Here is a 12,147-nt window from a genome sequence, read left to right as displayed (position 1 = left end):
GTCTCTCACTGTGCTGGGTGAACACACTGAGTCTCTCACTGTGCTGGGTGTACGGGCTGAGTCTCTCACTGTGCTGAGTGTACGGGCTGAGTCTCTCACTGTGCTGAGTGTACGGACTGAGTCTCTCACTGTGCTGAGTGTACACACTGACTCTCTCACTGTGCTGAGTGTACGGGCTGAGTCTCTCACTGTGCTGGGTGTACACACTGAGTCTCTCACTGTGCTGGGTGTACAGGCTGAGTCTCTCACTGTGCTGGGTGTACAGGCTGAGTCTCTCACTGTGCTGAGTGTACGGGCTGAGTCTCTCACTGTGCTGGGTGTACACACTGAGTCTCTCACTGTGCTGGGTATACACACTGAGTCTCTCACTGTGCTGGGTGTACACACTGAGTCTCTCACTGTGCTGGGTGTACGGGCTGAGTCTCTCACTGTGCTGGGTGTACACACTGAGTCTCTCACTGTGCTGGGTGTACACACTGAGTCTCTCACTGTGCTGAGTGTACACACTGAGTCTCTCACGGTGCTGGGTGTACACACTGAGTCTCTCACTGTGCTGGGTGTACACACTGAGTCTCTCACTGTGCTGCGTGTACACACTGAGTCTCTCACTGTGCTGGGTGTACACACTGAGTCTCTCACTGTGCTGGGTGTACACACTGAGTCTCTCACTGTGCTGGGTGTACACACTGAGTCTCTCACTGTGCTGGGTGTACACACTGAGTCTCTCACTGTGCTGGGTGTACACACTGAGTCTCCCACTGTGCTGGGCGTACACACTGAGTCTCTCACTGTGCTGGGCGTACACACTGAGTCTCTCACTGTGCTGGGTGTACACACTGAGTCTCTCACTGTGCTGGGTGTACACACTGAGTCTCTCACTGTGCTGGGTGTACACACTGAGTCTCTCAGTGTGCTGAGTGTACGGGCTGAGTCTCTCACTGTGCTGGGTGTACACACTGAGTCTCTCACTGTGCTGGGTGTACACACTGAGTCTCTCACTGTGCTGAGTGTACGGGCTGAGTCTCTCACTGTGCTGGGTGTACACACTGAGTCTCTCACTGTGCTGGGTGTACACGCTGAGTCTCTCACTGTGCTGAGTGTACGGGCTGAGTCTCTCACTGTGCTGGGTGTACGGGCTGAGTCTCTCACTGTGCTGGGTGTACACACTGAGTCTCTCACTGTGCTGGGTGTACACACTGAGTCTCTCACTGGGCTGGGTGTACACACTGAGTCTCTCACTGTGCTGGGTGTACACACTGAGTCTCTCACTGTGCTGAGTGCACACACTGAGTCTCTCACTGTGCTGAGTCTCTCACTGTGCTGAGTGTACGGGCTGAGTCTCTCACTGTGCTGAGTGTACGGGCTGAGTCTCTCACTGTGCTGAGTGTACACACTGTGTCTCTCACTGTGCTGGGTGTACGGGCTGAGTCTCTCACTGTGCTGGGTGTACACACTGAGTCTCTCACTGTGCTGGGTGTACGGGCTGAGTCTCTCACTGTGCTGAGTATACGGGCTGAGTCTCTCACTGTGCTGAGTGTACGGGCTGAGTCTCTCACTGTGCTGAATGTACGGGCTGAGTCTCTCACTGTGCTGAGTGTACACACTGTGTCTCTCACTGTGCTGAGTCTCTCACTGTGCTGAGTATACGGGCTGAGTCTCTCACTGTGCTGAGTGTACGGGCTGAGTCTCTCACTGTGCTGAGTGTACACACTGAGTCTCTCACTGTGCTGAGTCTCTCACTGTGCTGAGTGTACGGGCTGAGTCTCTCACTGTGCTGAGTGTACGGGCTGAGTCTCTCACTGTGCTGAGTGTACACACTGTGTCTCTCACTGTGCTGGGTGTACGGGCTGAGTCTCTCACTGTGCTGGGTGTACACACTGAGTCTCTCACTGTGCTGGGTGTACGGGCTGAGTCTCTCACTGTGCTGAGTGTACGGGCTGAGTCTCTCACTGTGCTGGGTGTACGGGCTGAGTCTCTCACTGTGCTGGGTGTACACACTGAGTCTCTCACTGTGCTGAGTGTACACACTGAGTCTCTCACTGTGCTGAGTGTACGGGCTGAGTCTCTCACTGTGCTGGGTGTACACACTGAGTCTCTCACTGTGCTGGGTGTACACACTGAGTCTCTCACTGTGCTGGGTGTACACACTGAGTCTCTCACTGTGCTGGGTGTACACACTGAGTCTCTCACTGTGCTGAGTGTACGGGCTGAGTCTCTCACTGTGCTGGGTGTACAGGCTGAGTCTCTCACTGTGCTGGGTGTACACACTGAGTCTCTCACTGTGCTGGGTGTACACACTGAGTCTCTCACTGTGCTGGGTGTACGGGCTGAGTCTCTCACTGTGCTGGGTGTACGGGCTGAGTCTCTCACTGTGCTGGGTGTACACACTGAGTCTCTCACTGTGCTGGGTGTACAGGCTGAGTCTCTCACTGTGCTGGGTGTACACACTGAGTCTCTCACTGTGCTGGGTGTACACACTGAGTCTCTCACTGTGCTGAGTGTACGGGCTGAGTCTCTCACTGTGCTGGGTGTACACACTGAGTCTCTCACTGTGCTGGGTGTACAGGCTGAGTCTCTCACTGTGCTGAGTGTACGGGCTGAGTCTCTCACTGTGCTGGGTGTACACACTGAGTCTCTCACTGTGCTGGGTGTACACACTGAGTCTCTCACTGTGCTGGGTGTACACACTGAGTCTCTCACTGTGCTGGGTGTACACACTGAGTCTCTCACTGTGCTGGGTGTACGGGCTGAGTCTCTCACTGTGCTGGGTGTACGGGCTGAGTCTCTCACTGTGCTGGGTGTACGGGCTGAGTCTCTCACTGTGCTGGGTGTACACACTGAGTCTCTCACTGTGCTGAGTGTACGGGCTGAGTCTCTCACTGTGCTGGGTGTACACACTGAGTCTCTCACTGTGCTGGGTGTACGGGCTGAGTCTCTCACTGTGCTGGGTGTACACACTGAGTCTCTCACTGTGCTGGGTGTACGGGCTGAGTCTCTCACTGTGCTGAGTGTACGGGCTGAGTCTCTCACTGTGCTGAGTGTACGGGCTGAGTCTCTCACTGTGCTGAGTGTACGGGCTGAGTCTCTCACTGTGCTGAGTGTACGGGCTGAGTCTCTCACTGTGCTGAGTGTACACGCTGAGTCTCTCACTGTGCTGAGTGTACGGGCTGAGTCTCTCACTGTGCTGAGTGTACGGGCTGAGTCTCTCACTGTGCTGAGTGTACACACTGAGTCTCTCACTGTGCTGAGTGTACGGGCTGAGTCTCTCACTGTGCTGGGTGTACGGGCTGAGTCTCTCACTGTGCTGGGTATACACACTGAGTCTCTCACTGTGCTGGGTGTACACACTGAGTCTCTCACTGTGCTGAGTGTACGGGCTGAGTCTCTCACTGTGCTGCGTGTACACACTGAGTCTCTCACTGTGCTGAGTGTACGGGCTGAGTCTCTCACTGTGCTGGGTGTACACACTGAGTCTCTCACTGTGCTGAGTGTACACACTGACTCTCTCACTGTGCTGAGTGTACGGGCTGAGTCTCTCACTGTGCTGGGTGTACACACTGAGTCTCTCACTGTGCTGGGTGAACACACTGAGTCTCTCACTGTGCTGGGTGTACACACTGAGTCTCTCACTGTGCTGAGTGTACGGGCTGAGTCTCTCACTGTGCTGAGTGTACACACTGACTCTCTCACTGTGCTGAGTGTACGGGCTGAGTCTCTCACTGTGCTGGGTGTACACACTGAGTCTCTCACTGTGCTGGGTGTACAGGCTGAGTCTCTCACTGTGCTGGGTGTACACACTGAGTCTCTCACTGTGCTGGGTGTACACACTGAGTCTCTCACTGTGCTGGGTGTACGGGCTGAGTCTCTCACTGTGCTGGGTGTACACACTGAGTCTCTCACTGTGCTGGGTGTACGGGCTGAGTCTCTCACTGTGCTGGGTGTACAGGCTGAGTCTCTCACTGTGCTGGGTGTACACACTGAGTCTCTCACTGTGCTGGGTGTACACACTGAGTCTCTCACTGTGCTGGGTGTACACACTGAGTCTCTCACTGTGCTGGGTGTACACACTGAGTCTCTCACTGTGCTGGGTGTACACGCTGAGTCTCTCACTGTGCTGAGTGTACGGGCTGAGTCTCTCACTGTGCTGGGTGTACGGGCTGAGTCTCTCACTGTGCTGGGTGTACACACTGAGTCTCTCACTGTGCTGAGTGTACGGGCTGAGTCTCTCACTGTGCTGGGTGTACGGGCTGAGTCTCTCACTGTGCTGGGTGTACGGGCTGAGTCTCTCACTGTGCTGGGTGTACGGGCTGAGTCTCTCACTGTGCTGGGTGTACGGGCTGAGTCTCTCACTGTGCTGGGTGTACACACTGAGTCTCTCACTGTGCTGAGTGTACGGGCTGAGTCTCTCACTGTGCTGGGTGTACAGGCTGAGTCTCTCACTGTGCTGGGTGTACACACTGAGTCTCTCACTGTGCTGGGTGTACACACTGAGTCTCTCACTGTGCTGAGTGTACGGGCTGAGTCTCTCACTGTGCTGGGTGTACGGGCTGAGTCTCTCACTGTGCTGGGTGTACACACTGAGTCTCTCACTGTGCTGAGTGTACACACTGAGTCTCTCACTGTGCTGAGTGTACGGGCTGAGTCTCTCACTGTGCTGGGTGTACACACTGAGTCTCTCACTGTGCTGGGTGTACACGCTGAGTCTCTCACTGTGCTGGGTGTACACACTGAGTCTCTCACTGTGCTGAGTGTACGGGCTGAGTCTCTCACTGTGCTGGGTGTACAGGCTGAGTCTCTCACTGTGCTGGGTGTACACACTGAGTCTCTCACTGTGCTGGGTGTACACACTGAGTCTCTCACTGTGCTGGGTGTACGGGCTGAGTCTCTCACTGTGCTGGGTGTACGGGCTGAGTCTCTCACTGTGCTGGGTGTACACACTGAGTCTCTCACTGTGCTGGGTGTACAGGCTGAGTCTCTCACTGTGCTGGGTGTACACACTGAGTCTCTCACTGTGCTGGGTGTACACACTGAGTCTCTCACTGTGCTGAGTGTACGGGCTGAGTCTCTCACTGTGCTGGGTGTACACACTGAGTCTCTCACTGTGCTGGGTGTACAGGCTGAGTCTCTCACTGTGCTGAGTGTACGGGCTGAGTCTCTCACTGTGCTGGGTGTACACACTGAGTCTCTCACTGTGCTGGGTGTACACACTGAGTCTCTCACTGTGCTGGGTGTACACACTGAGTCTCTCACTGTGCTGGGTGTACACACTGAGTCTCTCACTGTGCTGGGTGTACGGGCTGAGTCTCTCACTGTGCTGGGTGTACGGGCTGAGTCTCTCACTGTGCTGGGTGTACACACTGAGTCTCTCACTGTGCTGGGTGTACACACTGAGTCTCTCACTGTGCTGAGTGTACGGGCTGAGTCTCTCACTGTGCTGGGTGTACGGGCTGAGTCTCTCACTGTGCTGAGTGTACGGGCTGAGTCTCTCACTGTGCTGGGTGTACACACTGAGTCTCTCACTGTGCTGGGTGTACACACTGAGTCTCTCACTGTGCTGGGTGTACACACTGAGTGTCTCACTGTGCTGAGTGTACGGGCTGAGTCTCTCACTGTGCTGGGTGTACGGGCTGAGTCTCTCACTGTGCTGGGTGTACACACTGAGTCTCTCACTGTGCTGGGTGTACACACTGAGTGTCTCACTGTGCTGAGTGTACGGGCTGAGTCTCTCACTGTGCTGGGTGTACGGGCTGAGTCTCTCACTGTGCTGGGTGTACACACTGAGTCTCTCACTGTGCTGAGTCTCTCACTGTGCTGAGTGTACGGGCTGAGTCTCTCACTGTGCTGAGTGTACGGGCTGAGTCTCTCACTGTGCTGAGTGTACGGGCTGAGTCTCTCACTGTGCTGGGTGTACACACTGAGTCTCTCACTGTGCTGGGTGTACACACTGAGTCTCTCACTGTGCTGAGTGTACGGGCTGAGTCTCTCACTGTGCTGGGTGTACACACTGAGTCTCTCACTGTGCTGGGTGTACACGCTGAGTCTCTCACTGTGCTGGGTGTACAGACTGAGTCTCTCACTGTGCTGGGTGTACACACTGAGTCTCTCACTGTGCTGAGTGTACGGGCTGAGTCTCTCACTGTGCTGAGTGTACGGGCTGAGTCTCTCACTGTGCTGGGTGTACACACTGAGTCTCTCACTGTGCTGGGTGTACGGGCTGAGTCTCTCACTGTGCTGGGTGTACACACTGAGTCTCTCACTGTGCTGAGTCTCTCACTGTGCTGAGTGTACGGGCTGAGTCTCTCACTGTGCTGGGTGTACACACTGAGTCTCTCACTGTGCTGGGTGTACACACTGAGTCTCTCACTGTGCTGGGTGTACACACTGAGTCTCTCACTGTGCTGGGTGTACGGGCTGAGTCTCTCACTGTGCTGGGTGTACACACTGAGTCTCTCACTGTGCTGGGTGTACGGGCTGAGTCTCTCACTGTGCTGGGTGTACAGGCTGAGTCTCTCACTGTGCTGGGTGTACACACTGAGTCTCTCACTGTGCTGGGTGTACACACTGAGTCTCTCACTGTGCTGGGTGTACACACTGAGTCTCTCACTGTGCTGGGTGTACACACTGAGTCTCTCACTGTGCTGGGTGTACACGCTGAGTCTCTCACTGTGCTGAGTGTACGGGCTGAGTCTCTCACTGTGCTGGGTGTACGGGCTGAGTCTCTCACTGTGCTGGGTGTACACACTGAGTCTCTCACTGTGCTGAGTGTACGGGCTGAGTCTCTCACTGTGCTGGGTGTACGGGCTGAGTCTCTCACTGTGCTGGGTGTACGGGCTGAGTCTCTCACTGTGCTGGGTGTACGGGCTGAGTCTCTCACTGTGCTGGGTGTACGGGCTGAGTCTCTCACTGTGCTGGGTGTACACACTGAGTCTCTCACTGTGCTGAGTGTACGGGCTGAGTCTCTCACTGTGCTGAGTGTACGGGCTGAGTCTCTCACTGTGCTGGGTGTACACACTGAGTCTCTCACTGTGCTGGGTGTACACACTGAGTCTCTCACTGTGCTGGGTGTACACACTGAGTCTCTCACTGTGCTGAGTGTACGGGCTGAGTCTCTCACTGTGCTGAGTGTACGGGCTGAGTCTCTCACTGTGCTGAGTGTACGGGCTGAGTCTCTCACTGTGCTGGGTGTACGGGCTGAGTCTCTCACTGTGCTGGGTGTACGGGCTGAGTCTCTCACTGTGCTGAGTGTACGGGCTGAGTCTCTCACTGTGCTGGGTGTACGGGCTGAGTCTCTCACTGTGCTGAGTGTACACACTGAGTCTCTCACTGTGCTGAGTGTACGGGCTGAGTCTCTCACTGTGCTGAGTGTACACACTGAGTCTCTCACTGTGCTGGGTGTACGGGCTGAGTCTCTCACTGTGCTGGGTGTACGGGCTGAGTCTCTCACTGTGCTGGGTGTACGGGCTGAGTCTCTCACTGTGCTGGGTGTACGGGCTGAGTCTCTCACTGTGCTGGGTGTACGGGCTGAGTCTCTCACTGTGCTGGGTGTACACACTGAGTCTCTCATTGCACTGAGTATATGGGCCAAGTAATGAGGAAATGTTAAAATGATTTTTAGAATGAGACATGAGATTGAAGAATTTATTAGCAAGGAGAATAAACCCTTGGCTGATCTATACAGTATTGAATGGCTGGCAAACCTTGCCTTGATATCTTCATATCCTGGACACAAGAATGCAAGTGCTTAACCGGGTTATGACTGAACTGTGTGACAGTGTTCTTGCTTTTAAAAATAAACTATTTGGGAGAAAACAACTCTCACTTTGCAACATGGCACAGCTTTCTCTCCCCCCCACATTGAAGTCACTGCCTGGAACTGGTGATTCCTCACATAGTGAAAGTTTGGAGAGAAACACAGACAAGATTGCTGAACTGAGAACAAAGTTTGTGGAAAGATTTTCAGACTTTTGGAGGTCCGAGTTTCAGCCACTCATTTTCTCTTCCTGTGGGAAACGCTGTAAACGGAGCTGCAAATGGGACTGACTGAACTGGAGTGTGAACTAGAGTCTGCAAACGTATAAGGACAGTCTAAGTGAGTGGGCGAGGGTCTGGCAGATGGAGTACAATGTTGGTAAATGTGAGATCATCCGTTTTGGTCGGAATAACAGCAAAATGGACTATTATTTAAATGGTAAAAAATTGCAGCATGCTGCTGTGCTGAGGGACCTGGGTGTCCTTATGCAGGAATCACAAGGAGTTGGTTTGTAGGTGCAGCAGGTAATTAAAAAGGCAAATGGAATTTTGTCCATCATTGCTAGAGGGATGGAGTTTAAAAAGTGAGATTATGTTGCAGCTGTGTAAGGTGCTGGTGAGGCCACACCTGGAGTTCTGTGTACAGTTTTGGTCTCCTTACTTGAGAAAGGATATACTGGCACTGGAGGGGGTGCAGAGGAGATTCACTAGGTTGATTCCAGAGTTGAGAGGATTGACTTATGGGGAGAGACTGAGTAGACTGGGGATATACTTATTGGAATTCCGAAGAATGTGGGGAGATCTTATAGAGACATATAAGATTATGAAGGGAATAGTTAAGATAGAAGCAGGGAAGTTGTTCTGACTGGCGGGTGAAACTAGAATAGGGGGCATAGCTTCAAATTAAGGGGAAGCAGATTTAGGACTGAGTTGAGGAGGAACTTCTTCACCCAAAGGGTTGTGAATCTGTGGAATTCCCTGCCCAGTGAAGCAGTTGAGGATACCTCACTGAATGTTTTTAAGGCAAGGAGAGATAAATTTTTGAACAGTAAATGAATTAAGGATTATGGTGAGCAGGCGGGTAAGTGAAGCTGAGTCCACAAAAAGATCAGCTATGATCTTATTGAATGACGGAGCAGGCTCGAGGGGCCAGATGGCCTACTCCTGCTCCTAGTTTTTATGTGACACCAACCTGATGGAAAAGCTTACAACAGTGAAAATCCAGGAGTTTTATGGCTAATTGGAGAAGAATTACATTTAAATAAAATTGTATGTTTCAAAAATACTATTAATCCTTGGCATAACATATCTATGCAAGCATCTTTTCTCATTAATGAAAAGTAACAAGTTCAAACTGTGTTATAATTTGACTAACAAATATCTGAATACTATTCTAAAAGGAACTTCCACTCGATCCACGGAACTGGACATTGAAAAGTTGGTGTCAGGGAAATGAAGGCAGGTGTCTGGCACAGACAACTCAATTCAATAATGAACGTTACATTTTGTCATCTATTCTTTCTTTGAAAGTGAAATATTTCTTTAATTTTTTTTGCTATTGTAATGCACATTCAGAGTTTAGTAAAGTTCTTAGAACTGGAATATCTGGGTCTCATCAAATGCATCATTAAGAATATATCTTTTATCAAACATGACTGGTCTGGCCCACTGCTATTTTTATAAGAAACTTGGCCCTCTGGGTTATCTGAGTTTGACCCCTGGCTCAAGGGGATTGGGAGCCAGTGCAGGTCAGCGTGGCAGCTGCAGTGCAGTGGGTATCAGGATTTGGTTTGTGATTGGATAAGGGTAGCAGGAAGTTCAGTGATCAGTTGCTCCAGTTTTATTGGGGAATGAGCAGCTGAATCAGATTGTGTACACTGGAAACGATGCATTTGTAGAAAACATGGAATGAGAGTGAATCAGAAAGGCAATCTGTCCTGCATCCTGATCAGTTTTGTCAGTGTGTGAGTGGTGCGGTGACAGTGCTCAATCATTTACCTTTGATGCTTGATACCACAGAGGACATATTGATGATATTGCCAGACTTCTGAGCAAGCATCTACATTTAAAAAGAAAACCAATCAAAGAAAAAGGATAAGCACGCTTGTTCAGATAGTAATTGGTACAGATTTAACTGACAATGTTCATCTCCAGATAACATTGCAATCTCAGTTACAGCTGTAACATAGACGAGGAAGAAATTCAAAGGACACTGACATTTTTTTTAACCTAAAGTCTTTCTTGGTAACAAATGGTAAATTTATTTGAATAAAATATCTTCAACTGTCATTAGGAACATGCTAATATGTGACAAATTTAAAAATACACCAATAACTGAAACCCAAAAAGCTAATGCTCATTAAAGGAAGGAAAAGGCAACACTTGCTGAAACAAAACGTTCTCACTGAAGGGAAGAATTAATCAGAATGTTAGCCTACTTTGTTCATGGGAATGTGAGCTAGCAATATTGAACATCCCTAACCAAATGAGAAAATGCTGGAAAATCTCAGCAGGTCTGGCAGCAAGTGTAAGGAGAGAAAAGAGTTGACATTTCAAGTCCAGATGACATCTGTCAAAGTTCTGACAAAGGGTCATCTGGACTCGAAACATCAGCTCTTTTCTCTCCTTACAGATGCTGCCAGACCTGCAGAGATTTTCCAGCATTTTCTCTTTTGGCAGCTGTTGAATATGCCAGGACCCATGTCCTTAGCATGACCCTCACTGTTGGCACAGCTTGTGACATAAAAATCCCAGTGGCTGGCAGAGTGATGGGTTGGAGTTGCCATCACTCCTGTGCTCAGGCTGACACACCACCACTCACTCTTCCAATCTCCCATGCTTGTTGATGTAGGCTAACTAGAGAAACAGCCTGTGATTGGGAGAGGAATGCCTCGCACTTCCACATACAAGGACGGCTTTTCCCTCACTGATTATTCTCATAATTGAATTTTCCAGGTTTGTGATGGTTTTTGGTGGTAAATTCACTTACTGCCCCCTTTGTATTTTGAACCCAACTAAAAGTCATAAACTCTTATGGTTTCATTATAACCACATTTATGAGCAGAGCCCCTCTTGTGTGGTGCAGTTAAGGTGGTGGAGAATCATAAAGTCCATACAGCGCAGAAGGAGGCCATTTGGCCCATTCAGTCTTCACCAAATCTTGGATAGAGCATCTTACCCAGGCATTATCCCCATAATCCCACATTTTTACCCCACTAATCCCCCTAACCTACAAATCTTGAGACATTAAGGAGCAATTTGGCATGGACAATCCACTGGTCTGCACATTTTGGACTGTGGGAAGAAACCAGAGCACCTGGGGGAAACCCACACAGACACATGGAGAACAATTAAACTCCATACAGACAGTCACCCAAGGATGGAATTGAACCCGGGTTCCTGGCACTGTGAGGCAGCAGTGCTAACCACGGCACTACTTCAAGAACATTCATGACTTACTTGACATGTCATATACCCGGCTTGTGTGCAGAATATAAAGCAATGCAGATTGGGCTGAATGATTGATATTTGAGGTGTAGTGACTATACAATCCTATGCTGTATGATACCCTTTCTTCATACATAGATCTCTCACATTGTACCGCTGCCACATTATTGCTTATTTCCCCAACAGGTTGTTCTTACGAAGATAGAAATTTCTTTGTCTTCTCAGTGAAGGACCCTGGTTGGCAGCATCTTTATATTAATTTATTCAAACATTTGAATGACATTGCTACATGTTGCCAATGCTAGAATAGTAAAGTCTACCATTCATCCTGTTCTCAAGGGGCTTACCTTAGGTAAGAAGGTTCTGATCATCAAATACATGCTGCGAACATTAACGTTCATGGTAAAGTCCCAGTCTTTGTCTTCACATTCCAGAATTGTGCCATGATGGACGAAACTAGAGCAAAAGATATCACAGAATGCAAAATAGTTTTTAGGTGATCTATATGGTAACAAAAAACCCAATCAACAAAAATAAATAACCAAAAACAAGCAGATACAGGAAGAAACAAGTGATGAATGCACTCACTGCATTCCTCTGTAACATGGCATGAATTCAAGGGCATTTCGATTATCCAGCCTCTTTCCTATGGTTTTTCCTTACCTTTTGATACTCTGCAATTACCAGTCTAAACAAAGCAGCTTCCATCTCACTGAGGAGGTTTCAGGCAAATTCACATTCAACAACCAGCTCTGAAAACTCTGCTCTTCCTTTGGCCATACCATAACATATCTATTCCCTACCTTTTAATCTACATAGTTAACAGATAAGAGGAAAACATGACCTGAAGTTATCCACCTTCATTAACAAGTCCTTGTGAAATGAGCAGCTTGGCCCTGAATAAGAACAAAGCACAACAGCAATGTCCATTCTCCTTTAATTCTCTGAGCT

General features: G+C 49.9%; 1 protein-coding gene across 4 annotated transcripts in view; it reads right to left on the bottom strand.

Moving 5' to 3' along the window:
• Positions 1-12,147, bottom strand: part of bdh2 (3-hydroxybutyrate dehydrogenase, type 2) — a 64,568-nt gene that overhangs the window by 21,096 nt on the left and 31,325 nt on the right. For all 4 annotated transcript variants that reach the window (XM_080200473.1, XM_080200499.1, XM_080200482.1 and 1 more), the window contains exons 5-6: positions 11,544-11,652; positions 9,748-9,808 (exon numbers count right to left, since the gene is read on the bottom strand). In XM_080200473.1, the coding sequence (XP_080056599.1) occupies positions 9,748-9,808; positions 11,544-11,652 (170 nt within the window). The remainder of the gene's footprint in view (positions 1-9,747; positions 9,809-11,543; positions 11,653-12,147) is intronic.

This window comes from Carcharhinus amblyrhynchos, chromosome 1, assembly GCF_965287045.1.
Source record: "Carcharhinus amblyrhynchos chromosome 1, sCarAmb.v2.hapA, whole genome shotgun sequence".
NCBI classification, from domain to species: domain Eukaryota; kingdom Metazoa; phylum Chordata; class Chondrichthyes; order Carcharhiniformes; family Carcharhinidae; genus Carcharhinus; species Carcharhinus amblyrhynchos.
The sequence above is the reverse complement of the archived record's forward strand: the minus strand, read 5'-3'. Positions and strand labels throughout refer to the sequence as shown.